The 24,205-nt window shown below is 38.5% G+C and overlaps 1 protein-coding gene across 2 annotated transcripts in view; it reads right to left on the bottom strand.

Annotated features, from left to right (window-relative positions):
- ARHGEF38 (Rho guanine nucleotide exchange factor 38) overlaps positions 1–24,205 on the bottom strand; it is a 129,373-nt gene that overhangs the window by 78,951 nt on the left and 26,217 nt on the right. For both annotated transcript variants that reach the window (XM_049630955.1, XM_049630956.1), the window contains exon 2: positions 12,614–12,801. In XM_049630955.1, coding sequence (XP_049486912.1) covers positions 12,614–12,801 — 188 coding nt within the window. The remainder of the gene's footprint in view (positions 1–12,613; positions 12,802–24,205) is intronic.

Genomic DNA, 24,205 nt, shown 5'->3' with positions numbered 1-24,205 from the left:
TATAATTTTACATGTTTATTTAAAAGGGTAATGTAGGGGTGCCTGGGTGTCTCGGTTAAGCATTCAACTCTTGATCTCACATTTCATGGGAATGAGCCCATCATTGGACTCTGCACTGTCAGTGCCGACCTGCTTGGAATTTTCTGTCTCCCTCTCTCTCTGCCCCTCCCCTGCTTGCTCTCTCTCAAAATAAATATATAAACATTAAAAAAAATAAAATAAACAAAAGGATAATGCAGTTAAAGAGATAAATGAAGAGAGAAAGAAAATAAGGGAATCATATTTTTAATTAAACTTTTAATTTTTAAATATAATTGTTGATTCATATGCATTTAAAAAATAATATGGATGGACGCTGTATACCTCTTACCCAGCTTCCCCTACTATAATATCTTACAAAAAAAGTACATATGCATTGGATTTTGATATGCTATGGTAGAATACACCTTGAATGGAGTAGGGTGACTATTTGTACAAATAAGACATGTCTATAAGAAATTAACATCTTGATTCCACTTAGTTCAGGGTAATTTTATGGAGAAGACAGGGTTTTAGAAAGTAGTTGGCTTTAAGAAATTTATGGTCAGTGTGCCAAGATGAAATATTTTTGAGGCCCAGAATGCAATCTGAAATTTTTGAAAGTTAATAGAGATATGAAAAGTAGCTGGGTGATTATATGAGACCAGAATTAACCTCATACCAAAATCAGACAATTACATTATAGGAAAATGGACCTGTAATTATGGACTAATATCTCTCATGAATACAGATGCAAAATGCTCCACAAGATATTAACAAATCAAATCCAACAATGTATATGAAGAATTATACAGAATGACTGAGTGGGATTTATTCCAGGTATGCAAGGCTGGTTCAACATTCAAACATCAATTAATGTAATCAATCACATCAAAAAATTAAAAAAGAAGACTGACATGATCATATCAGCAGATACAGAAAAAGCATTTGACAAAATCCAATACCCATTTATGATAATAACTCCCAATAAACTAGGAATAGAAAATTTCCTCAACTTGATAAAGAATATCTACAAAAACCCAGCAGCTAATATAATGGTGAGAAACTTTGGACTTTCTTAGGAATGTCAGGTACAAGGCAAGGATGTGTCCTCTTACCACACCTTTTCAACATTGTACTGGAAGTTCTAGCTAATACAATAAGACAAGAAAGAAAATAAAAGTTCTACGGTTTGAGCAGGAAGATATAAAACTGTCCTTGCACACAGGTGACATGATGTCTATGTAGAAAATCCAAAAGAATCCAGGAAAAACCCTCCTGGAACTAATAAATGTTTATAAAAAGTTTGCAAAATTGTACAAAAGTCAATTGCTTTTCTGTATACTAGCAATGAACAAGTGGAATTTGAAATTGAAGACACAATACCCTTTGCATTACCACTCCAAAAATTGGCATACTTAGATATAAATCTATCAAAATATGTACAGGACTTAGAGGAGGGAACTATAAAATTCTGATGAACAAAATTAAAGAACTTAATAAATGGAGAGATATTTCAACTTTATGGATAGGAAGACTCACTATTGTCAAGATGTCACTTCTTACCAACCTGATCTATAGATTCAGTGCAATCCTAATCAAAGTCCCAGCAAGTTATTTTGTCGATATTGACAAACTGATTCTAAAGTTTATACGGAGAGGAAAAAGACCCAGAATAGCCTACTCAGTTTTGAAAGAGAAGAACGAAGTTGGAAGACTGACACAACCTGACTTCAAAACTTACTATTAAGCTGCAGTAATTAAGCGTATGGCAAAATAATAGGCAAATAGTTCAATGGAACAGAATAGGGAGCTCAGAAATAGACCCATAGTCAACTGATTCTTGACAAAGGAGCAAAAGCAATACAACGGAGCAAAGGTAGTGTTCTCAAAAAATGATGGTGGAAAACCCGGACATCTACATGTAAAAAAGTGAATCTACCCACAGACCTTATATCCTTCACAAAATTTCAAAACAGATCACAGACCTAAATGTAAAATGCAAAATTAAAAATGCCTAGAGGATAAAATAGGAGAAAACCTAGATGACTTTGGGTACAGTGATGACTTTTTAAGTACAACACCAAAGGCATGATCCATGAAAGAAATAATTGATACGTTGGACTTTATTAAGATTAAAAACTTCTCTGTGAAAGACAGTATCAAGAGAATGAGAAGACAAAGCACAGAGTGAGGGAAATTATTTGCAAAAGACATATCTGATAAGGGACTATTATTCAAAATATGCAAAGAACTCTCAAAATTCGACAATAAGAAAACAAACAACACGATTTAAAAATAAGCCAAAGACCTTAATGGACATCTCAACAAAGAAGATATACACATGGCAAATAGGTATATGAAAAGATTCCACATCATAAGTCATGAGAAAAATGCAAACCAAAACAACCATGAGGTACCACTACACATCTATTTGAATGGCCAATATCTGAACACTCACAACACCAAAGGCTGCAGAGGATGTGAAGCAACAGGAACTCTTACTGCTGGGGGAATGCAAAATAATACAGCCATTTCAGAAGACGGCTTGATAGCTTTTTATGAAACTAAATATATTCTTACCGTACAATCCAACAGTTGTACCCTTTCGCTTTTGCCCAAATGAACTTATGTCCACACAAAATTCAGTACATGGATGTTTATAGAAGCTTTACTCATAATTGCCTAAGCTTGGAAGCAACCAAGATGTCCTTCAGTAGGTGAATGCATAAATCCAGGCAATGGAATAATATTCAGCCTTGAAAAGAGATGAGCTATTAAGCCATGAAAAGATGTGAAGGAAACTAAAATGAATATTACTAAGTGTAAGTAAACTGTGGTACATCCAGACAATGGAATAATATTCATCCCTAAAACAAAATGAGCTATTTAGCCATGAAAAGACATGAAGCTAACTAAAATGAACGTTACTAAGTGAAAGAAGCCTGAAAAATATACAAGAATATCTCAGAGATGTTGCAGGTTTGGTTCTTTCCAGACTACCACAACAAAGTGAATATCACAATACAATGAGTCAAATGGATTTTCTGATTCCCCAGTGCATATAAAAGTTATGGTTACACTATACTACAGTGTATTAAGTATGCAATACAATTATGTCTACAAAACAATGAACATACCTTAGCTTAAAAATACCTTATTGCTAATAGAATGCTAAACATAATCTGAGCTTGCACTGAGTCATAATCACTGATCACAGATAACCATAACAAAAACAATAATAATGAAAAAATTTGAAATATTGCAAGAATTACCAAAATGTGATATAGAGACATGAAGTGAGCAAATGCTGATAGAAAAATAACATCCATAGACTTGCCTGGCCCAGGGTTGCCACAAACCTTCAACTTATAAAAAAAAACAACATGATCTGTAAAGTACAATAAAGGAAAGCATAATAAAATGAGGTATACCTGGACATACTGTATGATTTCAACTTTATGACATTCTGGAAAAGGCAAAACCATGGAGATAGTAAAAAGATCAGTGACTGCCATTGACTGGGACTGAGGATGGATGAACAGGTAAAGCACAGAGGATTTTTAGAGCAGTAAAAATACTCTTCATGATACCATAATGATGGATATACGTCATCATATATCTGTCAAAACCCATAGACAATACCAACAATGAACCATAAACTATGGACTGTGGGTGATAATGATGTATCAGTGTAGGTTCATCAGCTGTAACAAATGGGACACTCTCATGGAGGATGTTGATAATGGGGGAAGTTATGCATATGTAGGGCTAGGGATTATCTGTATCTTCTCTCTCAACTCTGCTATGAACCTAAAATTGCTCTAAAAAGTTAGGTAAAAAAAAAAAAGTAGCTGGGTGATAGAGAAAAAGTAAGAGGGAAAAAGATTGCATGGTTGCCTATTAAGCAACAATGAATGACCATGACTTCTGGCAACAGTACAAGTCATTTAGTGAAGGCGACAGCCAGAGAAGACGATTTGGCAAGAGTCCTTCTAGGACACTTAAAAATTCATGACAAAATAGATTTGCTCACCTATGGTTTCCTCTATTTGTTATGCAGCTAAAGTTTTAGGAAATAGCTTTAAGAAGCTCTAATTATCTATCATCTCTATCATCTCTCTATTTATGGAAAGCTGAGTATATTTTAATAGTTACTAGATAAAATATTTCTGCCTTGGTTCTTTTATCTTGTGCTCCAGTGAACTAACTGTAGTTCACCACTGTAATTCTGTCCTTTGTTCAGGGAGAGTAGCAAAATTTCATTACATTGCTTGAATTCTTCTCTTGGGGAAGTGGGAAGTTTGGTTTTCTCTGTTTGGAGCTGGGTTGGGGTGGGGAGGATGTGGAGGGGATTCAGACAGAATTGAGTATAATCTCTGAGAGTGAATCCGGGGGCAAAACTACAACTGAGAGCCAAGCAGGCAGTCCTCCGGAACTGCTGCACAGCATCTGGGTGCTTTGTAACTCAACAGGAGCATTGTTCACATAGCGAGGCAGCCAGAGGCTAGAAACTGCTGGGGTAGAAGCCAGCTTTGAGCTGTCAAGACAGACACCAGGAATGTCCAACTAGAAACCTCAAAGAAGAGAGAGGAGGAAATGGAAGGAAGCCTGAATGATTTCCAGAACATGTGCTGAAGCTACAATCCCCTTTATATAGAACAGCAATATATGGGCTCACTCTGGTGAGGTGGGGGTCATTAAAAACACAGCAAACGCCAAAGGGATATAAAAATCATTTACCAAACTAAAATGTAGTGACTATAGCTTAAATTCATACAACACAAATTGGGCCATGGCCATCTTTTTGTTGTATATAGGTTTTTATGATAACACAATATTTGAACAGTATTTCATGATTATAATGCATTTATGCCCCCTCCTCCAGTCTCCTTTCTGAGATGCTTTGATCTACATTGGGCTCTGGGAACTTGGCAAGCCCCCTTCCTGCATAAGTTTCTGAATCAGGGCTGACATCATAGTTTAAACTACAGCAACCTCACTGGGGTGGGAAGCAGAGCAGGAAGCTGAATGCCGTGGGCCTTGGGATCCTCTCCTTTCCCTGCCCCTTTGGGGAAAAAAAAAGGCAAGTTGGGGATTTGTCCTTTCTAATTCCCTGTCTTTTATGTTTCCCTATTTTAGGACCTGCCTTATCCTCTTCAGACCCTGAGAGAGAGGTATGATAGTATGTCAAAACAGTGTGCTAAATGTCACATATGTCATACAAGACGATTGCTAGATGTAAGATAGTCCCTGCCATCATGACACTGGACACCCCACTGCTCACCTAGACCTGCAGGATAATACTGGTGGGCACCATTTTCCAAGTGGGGGCTCTGCATCCAGAAAGAGCATTGACATTGTTCTCCTCAAATTTATGGTCCCCCAATAAATAAAAGAATAATGTTGTCCATTTAAATTAATATTTGTTATCTGTGGTTAAAAATATAACATGTAAATATATTTTCCAGGGAGAAGGGATTCCATAATGGTATATGTGGTATGATTCCAATTTCACAAACTATTTGGGCATGTCTGTATATGCCTAGTCAATAAACACAAATATTGTATTTATAGTACTTATTTCTAAGTGGTAGAGCTATAGGTGATTATTTTCACCTATATATTCTGCCTAATAAAAATTATGTACAGGGCACATCGGTGGCTCATTCACTTAAGCATCCAACTCTTGATTTTGGCTCACCATTTCAGGTCATGATTTCATGGTTTTGTGAGTTTGAGTCCTGCGTCAGACTCTGCGCTGGTAGCTCAGAGCCTGCTTGGGATTCTCTTTCTTTCTCTGCCCCTCCCCCACTCGCACTCTCTCTGTCTCTCTCAAAATAAATAAATAAACTTTAATGGGGCACCTGGGTGGCGCAGTTGATTAAGCGTCCGACTCCCAATTTCGACTCAGGTTACTGAGATACTCAGGTATCTCACGGTTCATGAGATACAGCCCTGCGTCCAGCTAGATGCTCTGAGCATGGACCCTGCTTGGGATTCTCTTCCTCTCTCTGCCCCTCCCCTGCTCATGCTCACACACTCTCTCTTTCTCTCAAAATAAAAACAGTTAAAAAAATTATTTACAAACTTACTGCTATGTGGGGTATCCAAATTTTAACAGAAAATTCCAGTTGAACCCTTGTCAACACAAAATTATAGATTATTTTTGTCCTTTCTGAGAACACAAAATTTCATAATTCAAAGGTTAGGTGATATGAGCAAATCCAAAATAAATAAATATAACACTACATATATAAAAACCTACTAAACGTGCATCCAAATATATATGTTTATACCCTTGGAAGGGTAAAAAGAAGCTAGTAATGGTGTTTGCCTCTAGAGAAGGAAATTGAGTACTATAAGATACTATTGTGTCTTTGAGATCTTTGGAATTTTTTTATTATGTAAATTTTTTAAATTAAAGAAATAATTGAAAACGAATAAAAATTAAAACATGTGTTTAGATTCTTCCAACTACTCTGTCCAATCACTTTTTGGTCCTTTCCTTACCCACAAAACTCTTTTCCATTGTTAGATTAGTTTGCCCAGATTTTGATTTATTTTGACTTACTGCCAAAAATGTATAGTCTCGCCTCTTGCCCTGTTTGGATAATAAGTAATCAGAACCTGTTTTCCCACTAAATGTTTCAACACTGAATGTTGTCAATAATTTTTGCCCTCTTTGCAAAACCTCTCACAATGCTGCTATTAAGGAAGATGTAACTGTTGAGTTTGATCCTGATTTCAGTTAGGTGAAGTTTTATGTATAGAAAAGGCTTGACATTAAAATTAAGATTTGTACCCATGATCGTCACTCAAGGGCTGGGTCTAGACATTCATTAGTACACTGACTCATTCGTGCAAGTTCACTCAAATAACCTAGTGCTTTTCTCAGTTTTCAACTTCCTCCTTCCAATTTTCATTCTCCTAGGCTAACTTGTGTCTTCCTGGACTGAAAAGACATGAATCAGACTTAGAGAAAGAAATCATGGAGGAGGTACAATAGAGCAAAGACAGTCTTCTCACCAAGAGGAAAGACACGGACCGGATGACTTCCCAAAGTTCTCTTCCACTCTAACTTGTACATGTATAATATTTATTTACGTTGCCTCAGGTTTCTCAGCATGGTTTGCAGATCGTTCCCCTGGTTACATAAACACTGTCTATACTAATTTATAAATTTCGACACTAACTGGTGACAAGCGGTTCGTATGCAAAGACTTTGGTATTTAAACGGTTAGAAAGGAAGCGAGGACACAAAGGAGCTAATGAACATCGAAAAGGTGGCAAATAAACTCATGGCATAAATTAACTACCTTGGCATTCATAGATGTTTCGTCTGAATTCCTGAGCATCTATTTAAAGTTTTTTGTTTTTTTATTTTTAGAGAGAGAGAAAGAGAGGGCACAAACAGGGGAAGGGCAGAAGAGAGAAATCCAAGCAGGCTCTACACTGTCAGCGCTGAGCCTATTGTGGGGCTTGAATCCACGAACCATGAGATCATGACATGAACTGAAATCAAGAATCAGATGCTTAACTGACTGAGCCACCCAGGCGCCCCTTGAGCATCTATTTACTTAGTCAAGGTTAAAGCATTAAGAAGTGAGGGGAAAGGTGGGTCTGACATGAGAATTCTGAAAAACCTCTGAATAACTAGTATTTCAACATTAGTAGAGAGGACAAAGTGACCACTAGACTGAAACCAATGTCGACAATGAGACCAGACAGAGAGCACTGAAAAGATATCTAAACAAAGAGACAAGTACCAGATGTGAAAAATGAGCAAGCTATAAACAATCTGAATAGAATAACAAGGGGAAAATAGGAGTTCGAAGTGCGAGAACAGTAATTCAAAGTATTGAAGAGTAAGTTAAACATGCTAAATAAACTACATGTCACCACGACGGAAACGTTTTATTTTACATGGTTGAAACACCAATTCTGAGAACTGCTTGTAAAGGTTACACAAGAAGCAAAAAATAAGAAAAACAACAAAAGCCAAAACACAAAGATTGGAATGCATATAAAAGATTACAGCTGAGCAATGGCATATTATATTGGTGGGGCCAGTTTAATTCACCAGTGTGGTAGATGGTTTAAAGTTGAGAACATTTGCACATTAAATAAACTTCTTATTCCATTTGATACAAAAATGTGTTATGAATTAAAAGGTGGGCATTTCTTATATGTTGTCTTTTTTTATATTAATCATTAACTCATCACAGGGACAGATTCTTGGTACATTGAGTTTATTTTGAATGTCTTAATCACACATCGTTTTACACATATTAAATATTTCACATCCAACTTAAAAAAATTTTTTTAAGTTTTTTTACTTTTGAGAGAGACAGAGACAGCACACCTGGGGGAGGGGCAGAGAGAGAGGGAGATGGAGAATACCAAGCAGGTTCTGCACCGTCAGCAGCATTATCAGCGCGGAGCTCGACATGGGGCTTGAACTCACAAGACCATGAGACCATGACCTGAACCAAAACCAAGAGTTGGACGCTTAACTGACTGAGTCACCCAGGTGCCCTTCATGTCCAACTTTAAAAGAGAAGGACAGAGAATATAGCCAATTCTTTTAGAGTCAAGTGAGAGTTTTTCTTTCTTTCTTTCTTTCTTTCTTTCTTTCTTTCTTTCTTTTTTTTTTTTTTAGGACAGCAGGTAATGCTGATGAGAATGATCCAATGTGGAGATAAAGTCAATATACAGAAAAGAGAAAGGACACCGGCAGGAATGATATCCTTGAGGAAGCCTGAGGGGATAGAAGGTTGTCCTTAATTAGAAGCAGAACCATTAGCCAGGCTATAAGGATAGAAATGCAGGTAGGTTGATAGGCGTGGTGTTGGGACAGTGTGTATCTTCTTATTGTGCCTATTTTCTCAATGAAATGGTGAGAAAGGATATTAGCTAAGAGTTGGGACAGAAGAGGGAGTGTCTGAGATGTGAGGAGAAAGATGTGAGAGTCCCTTCAGAGACATTACTGGGCACCCCACAGGAAGAAAATGGTCATGAACTGTAGAAGACATTGGTTCCAGCTGCATGGGTCAAGATGTAAAGTAGGCAGAAAATTGAACTTCATCAAGGGTAGTTGGTTTTTGGTTTTGGGTTTTTTTTCCAGGCAAGTAAATGGAAAGAGAGGGAGGAGAGGGAATTGAGTTCATCTGCAAGCAGTGATTATAATGGAGGGCCTGTGTTAATGAAATCAGGTGTAGGCTATTGATGAAGGGTGAAAAGGTGGTGAGGTCAATAGCATGGACGTCCGATGGCATCAGAAACTTGTCAGGGAGAGGAAACCAGTGGGAGTGTGCTGGGAGACAGGACATGAGAGTTAGAAAATGCTAAGTCTGAAATTCCGGTTCTGAAGGGGTGAAGTAAAGGTAAGGGCAGCTCTAGGGGATGGGCCTGGAGTGAAGGGCTGACATGGGGTTGAGGCAAAGATCCCAGAATGTGAGCAAGAAATTGGGGGAGAGGCCCCAAGGTTTGTGTGCGTCATTTGCCTGAATATTGAAATCATCTGACATTGATGTCGGGCTAGGTTCTAAATTTTTCAGAGAATAGGAGTGATGATAAAAGCTCACCGTAAGAGAAGGTAGATAGTGGTAGAGTCTGATGCTAGGTGCATTTCAAATCAACATTTTAAGAGGTATGTAAATAAACATTTTATTAATAAGTATAAATTTCTGCTAGAACAGGGGTGCCTAGGTGGCTCAGTTGATTAAGCATCCAGTTCTTGGTTTCGGGTCAGGTTTGAGCCCCAAGTCAGTCACTGTGCTGACAGCACCTGAGCTTGCTTGGGATTCTCAGTCTCTCTCATGTTCTCCCTCCCCCTCCCCCACTTGCATGCACTCTCTCAAAATAAATAAGTAAACTTCAAAAAATATATAACTGCCAGAGCAGCGGTTATAGGAGACACAGCTAGTTTATATTAAAAGAAAAAAAAACTTCAAAAATATTTTTATAGAGTTAGCAATGTAACTAGAGAATGACTTTTTATCATGACCATTTTTGTTGTTCCTACTCTTACAGAATAAATAAGAAATTTCCAGATTCAGACAGCCACCAGTTACCTTCCAACGTGAGAACTGTGAGAGGATTAAATGAGCATACAAATGAGGCCTTTGGAACAGGGCCTGACAGATACTAAGTACCTATTGAAAGCCAGGAGGGAGTAAAACTAAAGGTAACTTCCTATGAAGGAAAAATTCCTTCTTCATACATTGTCTTAAATCAAACCAAACCCAACTTCTATATCTAAGGTCACCTTGATCGACACTGCTTTTTCCTAATTTCTAGGCCAGATATTTTTTTCTAGTATTTCTTGGAGGAGTCTTATGTTAAGAAATATAAATTCTGGGGGCGCTTTGGCTCAGGTCATGATCTCACGATTTGTGGGTTCGAGCCCCACGTCGGGCTCTGTGCTGACAGCTCAGAGCCTGGAGCCTGCTTCGGATTCTGTGTCTCCCTCTCTCTCTCTCTGCCCCTCCCCTGCTCATGCTCTGTCTCTCTGTCTCAAAAATAAATTAAAAAAACATTAAAAAATTTTAGAAAGAAAAAGAAACATAAACTCTGCTTTTGCATATTGTAAGTACTGGGTGAAAGATGTAATAATTGAAGTTGAGACAACTGGCTGGCAATATTTTTATAATCATGGGGTACATGTTAAGATGCCAAGCCCAGAATCCATAAAGTTAAATATATTCGATCACTTAAACATGGCAAAATCAAATGAATAAACCTTAAACAAGGTTTTAACTTTTTAACCTTAAACAGGTTAGAAGGCAAAAGACAAACTGAGAAAATTAGTTGTAACATGCAGGATGAAAAAAGAACATCTCTAATATATAAAGAGATTTTGTAAAACAATAAGAAAAAGACAAACCATATATTTTTTTAAAGGGGCAAGAGACATGAATATGAATAGGGATTTAAGAGAATACAAATGGATAATGAATATATAAAAAGGTATTCTGACTTCTCAAGCACTGTTAATGAAAACGAAAATGAGAATGGTATGAACTTTTTGGTTGTCAGCTGGAAAATTTTTTGTCAAAATGCTACATGTGTATACCCTTTGACCTAGCAATTCCACTTCTAGGAATTTATTCTAAGGAGATAAGGTGACCACACCCAAAACATAAGTGTGTCTCAGCATCAGTAACAGTAGAAAAACATTTATAAGTATCAGTAGTCATGGCCAGAAACATCAAACAGATTGCTGAATGAGACAAGTATGCTATAAAATAGCATGTGTAGTTTTTGTTACATTTATGTAAAAATATATGTGTGATTGTGTGTGTGTGTGTGTGTGTGTGTGTGTGTATGTGTGTGTGTAAACGTCCCAACTGATGCCTGCAAGGATGTTCCCAACCATGTGAATGGTGATTATCTTTAAGTAGTGGAATTCTGATCATCTTTCCTTGGTAGTTTATGCTTTTGTATATCAGTTTGATTGTGTGTGAGGACGATTTATCCCCCTCAGTGATCAGGTCATCACTCCTCAGGTTATCCTCTGCTTTGCTCTTGTTCTCCCTCAGCCTGGAGCACCTTTTCCCCTTTCAATTCTTTGCTGTAACGTTCCCCCATTGGAAAGGTCTACATTTACGATGGTGTTTGAAATAGAAACATCACCCTCTGTGCCCATGCCCCATCCCTTGTCCCCACATAAACTAATGATGAGAAAACTATCTCTGCTATACTTAACGCCATCTATTATATCTTAATTTGTATTTATTTATTTATTTATTTACTCATTGGTTCATTCATTTATTTTGATTGTCTGACTCTTCCTCTCCCCCACTAGAAAGCAAACCCCATAAGGGCAGAACTTTGTTTTGTACTGAACTGTAACCCCAGTGCTGGGAACAGTGCCGAGTACACATCAGGAACTTAATAAATGTGTTGAATGGATGAAAAGAGCCAGATATATGTGTGAGTTTATGTTCATGCAAATTGTGTGTGTGTATATACATGCACCTATATATGAATCAAATATCTTTGTACCTATACTCTAATTCCTTACAAGAAATACCCTGAAAAGCCTTTAATTAAAAAGGAGAATGATTAACTTATAAACACTTCAAGTGTTACCTTACATTCAGGTTGGTTTCTATGTTGAATTTTACTTTGCTGAATAATCGTAAGTTTAATTGAGCTCTCAATGTATGGGGGGGAGGGAGGGACACAATATTTTTTTCTTCCAAATCCTGGATCATCTTTGAATCAGATCAAGTGCTTTGTTCCTGAACTGGAAACCTATTTGCTCACATTTTGTTATCAGTTCCATGAGAATCCAAGAAGGAACACAAAGAAATTTCAAAATGATGGAAACCATGAACTTCCTTTCCCCCATATTTTAGAATACAGTTTCCCTGGCCAAATGGAAGGAATCTGGGTGTCCCTCTGCTGACACAAGAAATGTGGGTCTGATGACACCCGGGATCACCCCAAACCGGGGACTCCAGGAAAAAGGCCCATCACTCCACCCGCCCTGCAGCAGATACTACCACTTGGGTGATTCGATTTCACGGTGCTGGTCATCCTATTTAGGATATGGTGGCGGGGGGGAGACCCTCAAAGTCGCATTTACCTGTTTATTTCTCAAGGGCTGAACCACTTCCCTAATGCACAGCTCTAGATCATTGAGGTAGTCTTTTTCCGTCTGAATCAGCTCCTTGATGATTTTCGAACGCTTTGCCATCATTCTCTGCATCTGATGCTCTTCTTCCTGAGCTAGGGTCTCAGGTGCAGAACACTCAGCCTGTGGAGTCATCTTTTCTGTTAAATAAAAACATGTATGTACAAGTGAGACATTCTGCTGAGGTTTCTTGTCCCTTCATTACAAACAATGCCACTTCAGGATTATTGTTAGCAAGGAAAAAGGCATGGGTGTCTTCAGAGTGTGTTCTCAGGAAGAAATGTGTGGTAGTTTGCCCTAAGGTTGGAATCCTATGAAACTATGAGCAACAAGGGACGTGAGAGTGGATACTTCTAACAAGTCAGTTGAATGACACTTGACTGTCATGGCTTGTCTTTAAAATATCCCATTGCTACTATATTAGGCTATAATCCTGGTCTTCAGGTTGCAGATAAAATGTATAAAAATCAGTTCAGAACTTCTTCTGGATACATTGGCTTTTAAATCAAAAGATGATTTAAAAAAAATCAAGGGATGATTTTTAATTAGTAAGTGGAACACCTTCCAATTTTGTGTGTAATAAAAAATTATTTAAAATAATTGCCCCTCATTCGCAGTGGGTAATATGCAAACCTCAATGAAATGGCAAACAATTGCATGTGATTGGGATTTTTCTCTCAGGTCACAGTCTGAATCCATGGGGGTGAGGAACTGGTGGATTAAATACATTTCAACTAAGATTTTTCACTACCCATTTTCGGTATCATGTGTATCTTATTGTTTCAAAATTCTTGAACTACCAAGTGGAAATTTTTAATTAAAAAAAATCACAGTGTTGATGAGATATTGAGATAAATGGGAAGCCTCACATATAGCCAAAGTTTTATATAAAGTATAATGTAAGAAAGCTAAATATCTTTAAGAATGAGCTTCCCAGAGCAGTGTAAAGTTTTGGAAGCCACAAACTAGGTCACAGATGAAATCAGAGCAGTGATAGATAGTAGGGCAGTGTGTGCGTGTGTGTGTAAATGAATTTGCTTCAAGCTGGAAGTCATCACAAACTTAATTTTCCTCTTAGTCTCTGCAGTTGCAGAAGTAATTTCATTTCCTTTAAAGCTAATATGATTCTAGTAACTGATACGTGAAACCTCTTCAATGCTGACACCACTTCCTGAGAATGTAGTTTTAAAAAAGGGCTTAAAAAGGGTCTGTGTAAGGGGGAAAAAAAGGACACAGGTCATAGTGTATGGAAATGGACATAAAGAGAGGATATTTTCTTGGCAGACTCCAGAAGCAAAGCTAAGACAACGGAAGAATCATTAGAGTAGAGGGTTCAACATAATACTTCAACGTGAAGAGACACTTTGGAAGTACGGACAGCGCTCCTCTCTCCCTGGCTTGCTCGTTCCAGGGGTTCAGGCAGAAGCTCCATAATCAAACATCTGTGGAGGGTGCTGTGAAGGTGATTCCAGTGGTAGTTTAGAAGGTGCGCTAGCCTGGTCTTTAAGCAACCCTGACTTGCAGGTGAATGTGCTTCCAGATCATTTGCCCAGTAACTATTCTTCCTTCATTGGGAAAGAAGATGGATTGGACAAATGGCATCTAAGAACACACAGTGTTACAGGGCTTGGGACTTTTGGTACCAAAGAAATAATCTACATAAGTTCTGTAAGAAGAGAAAAATCTATACAAGGAGAGAAAATGAATGCATGAGCTGGTCTGAAGCTTTCATATCGTGAGCTATGTTATGAAAAGTTTTGGATGCCTGTTAATATCTTTACTAGAAAGTAGAAGAAGCCTGCCTTTCGGCACCCCAAATTCAAAAGGACAAGTTATAATTGGGTGTCATTACTAAGAATTGTTTGGGATATAAAAGAGGAAGGCAGGTTACTGATGAGGAGAGATGCAGTGAGCAGGTTGTATACACAACTTGACTTTGTAAGCATTCTTGACAGGGCGGAGTGGGGAGCCATGGAGATTCTCCTGGGATATATGAATTGGCTTATAGAAAGAAACCTCACTAGTAGAGAGCTAACAAACCTGTTCAGATAGTATCCGCTTATTATTTATTACCTCCAAAATAAAAGGGACATTATTGAAAAACGATTTTGATATCTGCTTTTCCAAGTTCTAAACTTTTTGTGCCTTATAAAAATAATCTATCAACTATTTGGGGGCCTAGCAAGGAGATGGGAGTCTTTCCTGAACATTGGCAAAGAGCCCTAAAATACATTCTCAGGTTCCTTTTAGTTCTAAATTCCACACTCAGTTACTATATCAATTTAACTTACTTCACAGATTTTCCAGTTGCTGTGCTTTAAATGTCAAGTATCAGATTTTATCAATTAAACACTGCTTAGGGGCTCCTGGGTGGCTTAGTCAGTTAATTGTCTGATTCTTGTCTTTGGCTCAGGTCATTATCTCATAGTTCATGATCAAGTTCTGCACTGACAGCACAGGGCCTGCTTGGGACTCTCTCTCTCCCTCTCTCTCTGCCCCTCCCCTGCTCATTCTCTCTCTCTCTCTCTGAAAAATGTAGAAAAAAATTTTTTTAACCGCTTAGATTTTCTAATACTGCTCCACAGCTTGTTCAGAACAGAGTTAGGAGGTCATGGTGGTTGAAATAGGTCAAGATACTCATCTTCAGAAACGTCTACCTCAGGCATAAAAATCTCAGAGTATTTGCAGTTGAGGAAACTTATGAGATACTTTGTTTGCTCTTTTATTTTTTATTTTTTTCTTTAAACAAGTTATTTCATCTATTCAAATCTTATAGGCACTTTAGATATAATATAGAAAGAAAATAATTTTATATGCCTTTGATGTATCCTTTATATTTTATTTTTCCCCATTTAAGTATTATTTTATTTATTTATTTATTTATTTATTTATTTATTTTTAATATGAAATTTATTGTCAAATTGGTTTCCATACAACACCCAGTGCTCATCCCAACAGGTGCCCTCCTTAATACCCAACACCCACCCTCCTCTCCCTCCCACCCCCCATCAACCCTCAGTTTGTTCTCAGTTTTTAAGAGTCTCTTATGTTTTGGCTCCCTCCCCCTTTAACCTTTTTTTTTTGTTTTTCCCCTTCCCCTCCCCCATGGTCTTCTGTTAAGTTTCTCAGGATCCACATAAGAGTGAAAACATGTGGTATCTGTCTTTCTCTGTATGACTTATTTCACTTAGCATAACACTCTCCAGTTCCATCCATGTTGCTACAAAAGGCCAGATTTCATTCTTTCTCATTGCCATGTAGTATTCCATTGTGTATATAAACCACAATTTCTTTATCCATTCATCAGTTGATGGACATTTAGGTTCTTCCCATAATTTGGCTATTGTTGAGAGTGCTGCTATAAACATTGGGGTACAAGTGCCCCTATGCCTCAGCACTCCTGTATCCCTTGGGTAAATTCCTAGCAGTGCTATTGCTGGGTCATAGGGTAGATCTATTTTTAATTTTTTGAGGAACCTCCACACTGTTTTCCAGAGTAGCTGCACCAGTTTGCATTCCCACGAACAGTGCAAGAGGGTTCCCGTTTCTCCACATCCTCTCCAGCATCTATAGTCTCCTCATTTGTTCATTTTAGCCATTCTGACTGGTGTGAGGTGGTATCTGAGTGTGGTTTTGATTTGTATTTCCCTGATGAGGAGCGACGTTGAGCATCTTTTCATATACCTGTTGACCATCTGGATGTCTTCTTTAGAGAAGTGTCTATTCATGTTTTCTGCCCATTTCTTCACTGGATTATTTGTTTTTCGGGTGTGGAGTTTGGTGAGCTCTTTATAGATTTTGGATACTAGCCCTTTATCTGATAGGTCATTTGCAAATATCTTTTCCCATTCCATTGATTGCCTTTTAGTTTTGTTGATTGTTTCCTTTGCAGTGAAGAAGCTTTTTATCTTCATGAGGTCCCAATAGTTCATTTTTGCTTTTAATTCCCTTGCCTTTGGAGATGTGTCAAGTAAGAAATTGCTGCAGCTGAGGTCAGAGAGATTTTTTCCTGCTTTCTCCTCTAGGGTTTTGATGGTTTCCTGTCTCACATTCAGGTCCTTCATCCATTTTGAGTTTGTTTTTGTGAATGGTGTAAGAAAGTGGTCTAGTTTCATCCTTCTGCATGTTGCTGTCCAGTTCTCCCAGCACCATTTGTTAAAAAGACTGTCTTTTTTCCATTGGACATTCTTTCCTGCTTTGTCAAAGATGAGTTGGCCATACATTTGTGGGTCCAATTCTGGGGTTTCTATTCTATTCCATTGGTCTATGTGTCTGTTTTTGTGCCAATACCATGCTGTCTTGATGATTACAGCTTTGTAGTAGAGGCTAAAGTCTGGGATTGTGATGCCTCCTGCTTTGTTCTTCTTCAAAATTACTTTGGCTATTCAGGGCCTTTTGTGGTTCCATATGAATTTTAGGATTGCTTGTTCTAGTTTCGAGAAGAATGCTGGTGCAATTTTGATTGGGATTCCATTGAATGTGTAGATAGCTTTGGTAGTATTGACATTTTAACAATATTTATTCTTCAAATCCATGAGCATGGAATGTTTTTCCATTTCTTTGTATCTTCTTCAATTTGCTTCATAAGCTTTCTATAGTTTTCAGCATACAGATCTTTTACATCTTTGGTTAGGTTTATTCCTAGGTATTTTATACTTCTTGGTGCAATTGTGAATGGGATCAGTTTCTTTATTTGTCTTTCTGTTGCTTCATTATTAGTGTATAAGAATGCAACTGATTTCTGTACATTGATTTTGTATCCTATGACTTTGCTGAATTCATGTATGAGTTCTAGCAGACTTTTGGTGGAGTCTGTTGGGTTTTCCATGTATAATATCATGTCATCTGCAAAAAGTGAGAGCTTGACTTCATCTTTGCCAATTTTGATGCCTTTGGTTTCCTTTTGTTTTCTGATTGTTGATGCTAGCACTTCCAACACTATGTTAAACAACAGTGGTGAGAGTGGACATCCCTGTCGTGTTCCTGATCTCAGGGAGAAAGCTCTCAGTTTTTCCCCATTGAGGATGATATTAGCTGTGGGCTTTTCATAAATGGCTTTTATGATATTTAAGTATGTTCCTCCTATCCCGACTTTCTCGAGGGCTTTTATTAAGAAAGCATGCTGAATTTTGTCAAATGCTTTTTCTACATCGATTGACAGGGTCATATGGTTCTTACCTTTTCTTTTATTGATGTGATGTATCACATTGATTGATTTGCAAATGTTGAACCAGCCCTGCATCCCAGGAATGAATCCCACTTGATCATGGTGAATAATTCTTTTTATATGCTGTTGAATTAGATTTGCTAGTATCTTATTGAGAATTTTTGCATCCATATTCATCAGGGATATTGGCCTGTAGTTCTCTTTTTTTGCTGGGTCTCTGTCTGGTTTAGGAATCAAAGTAATACTGGCTTCATAGAATGAGTCTGGAAATTTTCCTTCCCTTTCTATTTTTTGGAACAGCTTGAGAAGGATAGGTATTATCTCTGGTTTAAATGTCTGGTAGAATTCCCCAGGAAGTCATCTGGTCCTGGACTCTTACTTGTTGGGAGATTTTTGATAACTGATTCAATATCTTCAGTGGTTATGGGTCTGTTCAAGTCTTCTATTTCTTCCTGTTTGAGTTTTGGAAGTGTGTGGGTGCTTAGGAATTTGTCCATTTCTTCCAGATTGTCCAGTTTGTTGGCATATAATTTTTCATAGTATTCCCTGATAATTGCTTGTATTTCTGAGAGATTGGTTGTAATAATTCCATTTTCATTCATGATTTTATCTATTTGGGTCATCTCCCTTTTCTTTTTGAGAAGTCTGGCTAGAGGTTTATCAATTTTGTTTATTTTTTCAAAAAACCAACTCTTGGTTTCATTGATCTGCTCTACAGTTTTTTTAGATTCTATATTGTTTATTTCTGCTCTGATCTTTATTATTTCTCTTCTTGTGCTGGGTTTAGGCTGCCTTTGCTGTTCTGCTTCTATTTCCTTTAGGTGTGCTGTTAGATTTTGTATTTGGGATTTTTCTTGTTTCTTGAGATAGGCCTGGATTGCAATGTATTTTCCTCTCAGGACTGCCTTCGCTGCGTCCCAAAGCTTTTGGGTTGTTGTATTTTCATTTTCGTTTGTTTCCATATATTTTTTAATTTCTTCTCTAATTGCCTGGTTGACCCATTCATTCTTTAGTAGGGTGTTCTTTAACCTCCATGCTTTTGGAGGTTTTCCAGACTTTTTCCTGTGGTTGATTTCAAGCTTCATAGCCTTGTGGTCTGAAAGTGTGCACGATATGATCTCAAATCTTTTATACTTATGAAGGGCTGTTTTGTGACTCAGTATGTAATCTATCTTGGAGAATGTTCCTAGTGCACTCGAGAAGAAAGTATATTCTGTTGCTTTGGGATGCAGAGTTCTAAATATATCTGTCAAGTCTATCTGATCTAATGTATCATTCAGGACCCTTGTTTCTTTATTGATCCTGTGTCTAGTTGATCTATCCATTGTTGTAAGTGGCGTATTAAAGTCCCCTGCAATTACCACATCCTTATCAATAAGGTTGCTTATGTTTGTGATTAATTGTTTTATATATTTGGGGCTCCCGTATTCGGCACAATAGATTTATCATTGTTAGCTCTTCCTGGTGGATAGTTGCTGTAATTATTATATAATGTCGTTCTTCATCTCTTGTTACAGCCTTTAAAGTCTAGTTTGTCTGATATAAATATGGCTACTCCAGCTTTCTTTTGACTTCCAGTAGCATGATAGATAGTTCTCCATTCTCTCACTTTCAATCTGAAGGTGTCCTCAGGTCTTGTAGACAGCAAATAGATGGGTCTTGTTTTTGTATCCATTCTGATACCCTGTGTCTTTTGGTTGGTGCATTTAATCCATTTACATTCAGTGTTATTATTGAAAGATATGGGTTTAGAGTCATTGTGATGTCTGTAGGTTTCATGCTTGTAGTGATGTCTCTGGTACTTTGTGGTCCTTGCAACATTTCACTCACAGAATCCCCCTTAGGATCTCTTGTAGGGCTGGTTTAGTGGTGATGAATTCCTTCAGTTTTTGTTTGTTTGGGAAGACCTTTATCTCTCCTTCTATTCTGACTGACAGACTTGCTGGATAAAGGATTCTCGGCTGCATATTTTTTCTGTTCGTCACATTGAAGATTTCCTGCCATTCCTTTCTGGCCTGCCAAGTTTCAGTAGATAGGTCTGCCACTAGTCTTACGGGTCTCCCTTTATATATTAGAGCGTGTTTATCCCTAGCTGCTTTCAGAATTTTGTCTTTATCCTTGTATTTTGCCAGTATCACTATGATATGTCATGCAGAATATCGATTCAAGTTATGTCTGAAGGGAGTTCTCTGTGGCTCTTGGATTTCAATGCCTTTTTTCTTCCCCAGATCAGGGAAGTTCTCAGCTATGATTTGTTCAAGTACACTTTCAGCCCCTTTCTCTCTCTCTTCCTCTTCTGGAATTCCTATTATACAGATATTGTTCTGTTTGATTGCATCACTTAGTTCTCTACTTCTCCCCTCATACTTCTGGATTTTCTTATCTCTCTTTTTCTCAGGTTCCTCTTTTTCCATAGTTTTATCTTCTAATTCACCTATTCTCTCCTCTGCCTCTTCAATCCGAGCTGTGGTCGCCTCCATTTTATTTTGCACCTCATTTATAACATTTTTTAATTCCTCATGACTATCTTTTAGTCTCTTGATCTCTGTAGCAATAGATTCTCCCTTGTCCTCGATGCTTTTTTGCAAGCCCAGCAATTAATTTTATGACTATTATTCTAAATTCTTGTTCTGTTATATTGCTTAAATCATTTTTGTTCAATTCCTTAGCTGTCACTACTTCCTGGAGTTTCTTTTATGGAGAATTCTTCCATTTCATCATTTTGGGTAGTCCCTGCGGTTGCTCCAAACTGCAGGGCACTTCCCCTGTGCTGTCTGGAGTAAGTTGTGTTGGTGGGAGGGGCCGCAGTCAGACCCAATGTCTGCCCCCAGCCCACCGCTGGGGCCATAGTCAGACTGGTGTGTACCTTACCTTCCCCTCTTACAGGGTCAAGACTCACTATGGAGTGGTGTGGCCCCTGTCTGGGCTACTTTCACTCTGCCAGGCTTGTGGTGCAGCTTTGATGGGATCTGACGTATTAGTGATGGTGGAGGGGCGATCTGCAAGGTGCACAGGGGCGGGAGGGGCAGGCTTAGCTTGCTTTGTTGTTGGTGGTCTCCTGCGAAAGGGGCCCTGCAGCACCAGGAGGAAGGCAGGCAGACCTGTCAGAGGGATGGATCCACAGAAGCACAGTGTTGGGTGTTTGCACAGTGCAAGCAAGTTTGGTGAACTGGTTCCCTTTGGGATTTCGGCTGGGGGATGGGAGAGGGAGATAGCGCTTGCCAGCACCTTTGTTCCCCACTGAGCTGAGCTCTGTCTCCTGGGGCTCAACAACTCTCCCTCCCAGTGTCCTTTTGCCCTTCCCACTGTCTAAGAGCAGAGCTGTTGACTTTTAACATTCCAGATGGTAAGTCCCACTGGCCGTCAGAAGTCAGTCCATCTGGCCCTTCGGCTTTTGCAAATCAGACTCAGGGGCTCTTCCTTGCTGGGAGGGCTGCCCCTCCACCACCCCAGCTCCTTCCTGCCAGGCCGTGTAGCATGCACCGCCTCTCCGCCCTTCCTAACCTCTTCCGTGGGCCTTTTGTCTATGCTTGGCTCAGGACAGTCTGTTCTTCTAGTCTTCTGGCGGTTTTCTGGGTTATTTAGGCAGGTGTGGGTGGAATCTAAGCAATCAGCAGGACGAGGTGAACCCAGCATCCTCCTTCCCTCCCACCATCCATCTTCCCTCTGCAAGTTCTGTTTTGTTTTTTTTTTAATTAGATTCAACACCCAACATGGGGCTTGAACTCATAGCCCTGAGATCAAGGGTCACCTCTTCCACCAACTCAGCCAGCCAGGTGCCCCTATTTGCTCTTTTGATTCAAGTTTACTGCAGGAACAAAGACCTGACTTGCATCATTTTATGGTGGGAACTCCAAATACTTTGCCTGTTTGCATTTCTTAAACCAACAGTCTCCATAATGCACTGTGGTACAAATTTAGTTTTTATAAGATCCTTTTCTACCTTTAAAACTTACAACTGTTATACTGTTTTTACTTACAAAACTATTTATAACTTTTGAATATTGCCAGTATTCACCTGTGATAACCTTTTATTTCTAGATAAAGCAGCAGAGGAGCTACGTATTTAGGAAAGAAAGAAAAATAGGGCTTTAGAAATGAATATTGTCCAGCAGTTAGCATAAACCAAAAGACTGTGTCAATGCGAAAGTAAAATTGAGGCTAAAAGACTATTTAGATGGTTTTAACCCAAATACACCACTGTGCATGCAAACAGTGGCATGTAAGTGACGTTCCTTTCCTCTCCTCTATTCCTTGCACCTCAAGCTTCATTTTTCCAGCAGTGGTCATCAATTTTCACTATTCAAGTCACTGACTTCATTGGTAACATATGTGGAAATTCCTGGCCAAGGAAGTTTGTGTAAAAAGAGGTGGCTGCAGTTTGGGGAAAGAATGATCAGACTTAGTATCAGCTCTGCCACTCTTAGCAGCAAGAACATGGTGGACAAGTTAGTTATCCTCACAGAGCCTCTGTTTCCATATCTGTAAAATAGGAATGAAAACCTTCATAGTGTTACCATGAAGACTGAATTAAATGAGCAGCAGTATGTGGGAGATCCTTGGGACCTTTAAAACAATCTAAATATTAGTTGTGTCTCTAGATATTAGAATGCTAGGGTTCATTCCTCTATACTCTCAAACTTGTCCACCATTTGGGACAAACAATTATCCCATTATTTTATAGTTATCAACTTGTCCAGAGAACTCCACGGCTCTGAAGTGCATGGACAGCCATGTTGAGAGGGGAGAGGAAGAGGAGAAAAAGTAGGGGGGCTGTTCTCTGGGGAAAGTCAGGATAGAGCTCAGGTTTGGAATCCTGAGCAGCTTCCTTGGGTTGGGTGCCCATGTAGGGAGAACAATGGTTTTTAGGAAGATGAAAAGGCACCCAAAGATAAGAGAACACTTGGGGAGGACTGATGACAAATCTGCAGTGACAGCCCAGGTTTTTCTCAGAGTTCATGGATGCTCTTTCTGCTCTATTGCTGTTGCTCTTGCTGCTGCTGCTTTGGGTGGATTTGAAGGAGAGGTAATTGCTTTATTATTTTCTTTTCAAAGTACAAAATAATACATATCGTAGGGATTAAGTGCCCAGACTGTGGACTGGACTTTCTGGGTTTAAACTCCATCTCTAATGTTTATTAGATCTGTGATCTTGGAGAAGTTATTTAACTCTTTGTGTGTCAACTTCCTCATCTGTAAATTAAGGAAAACATTAGTGAAACTTTATGAAGTTATTATGAGGATAAAATGAGTTAATGTTTGCTAAATATAACAGCATGTGTCAGTATATTGTGTGCGTTTGCTATTATTATTGGATGTAATCCCTATTTATTATCAGTAATATCATTTTCACTGTATCACTAGCTGTATTCCTGTTTAAGGTGTAACATTCCCCTAACATGCACATACAAACATACATACAGCAGTTAGTTTTGTTTTTTGTCTTTGTTTTTTTTTTTATTTTTGTTTTGTAATAATGGATTCAAATGCATATTCTTCTGCAACTTGCTTTTTCAACTTTAACAGTATATAGTATTTTTCATATACACATGTATATCTTTATTCCTTTTTTTAATGTTTGTTTTTGAGAGAGAGAGAGAGAGAGGGTACACATGCGCACATGAGTGGGGGAGGAGCAGAGAGAGGGGGAAAGAGGAGCTGAAGAGGGCTGTGTGCTGACAGCAGAGAGCCCAATGTGGGTTTGAAGTCATAAACTATGAAATCATGACCTGAGCCAAATTCGGACTGTTAATTGACTGAGCCACCCAGGCACTCCCATATATCTTTATTCTTTATAATAGCAGTATAGTTGTCAGGCACTGCCATTTGCCTCCTCAATATCTAATCTCCCATTTATCTTTCATAAATTGAATCCTGGATAGATAAAAATGCTACTTGTTAGACTCTTCTTCAATCTATGATCCACCGTTGGCCAATGAGATATGAGCAGAAGTCTCTTGGGACAAGGAAAACCTGGGACTTGGGACAAGGAAAACTTCACTAGAATGCCTTTTCTTTCATCCTCTACACCTCATGGTTCTTACCCAGCTATGCTGGGACTATGACACAATAACCGTGGGGATTAAGACACACAAAGGATGACAGTGTGGAAAGACATAAAGAGCCTTCCTACTCCTAGGCTTTTTGCCTGAAATACATAAATTTCTATGTGTTAAACCACATTTTTCTACTACTCTTAAGGGGGAGTACGTTCCTATCTGATAGGGATTTTGCCATCGGGATGTACAAATGCTAGAAGTAATGTAACCTAAAATATGAAAACGGCCAGTAGGGGAGGAAGGATATTAGGAAGACATTTTATAGTCTAGAGAGTTGGTGGCCATCGCTATCCAATGGCAAAATATTTGGTAAATCTA

Source organism: Panthera uncia, chromosome B1 (assembly GCF_023721935.1).
Source record: "Panthera uncia isolate 11264 chromosome B1, Puncia_PCG_1.0, whole genome shotgun sequence".
NCBI lineage: Eukaryota > Metazoa > Chordata > Mammalia > Carnivora > Felidae > Panthera > Panthera uncia.
Note: the sequence above shows the minus strand (reverse complement) of the source record. Positions and strands in the feature narration are given on the sequence as shown.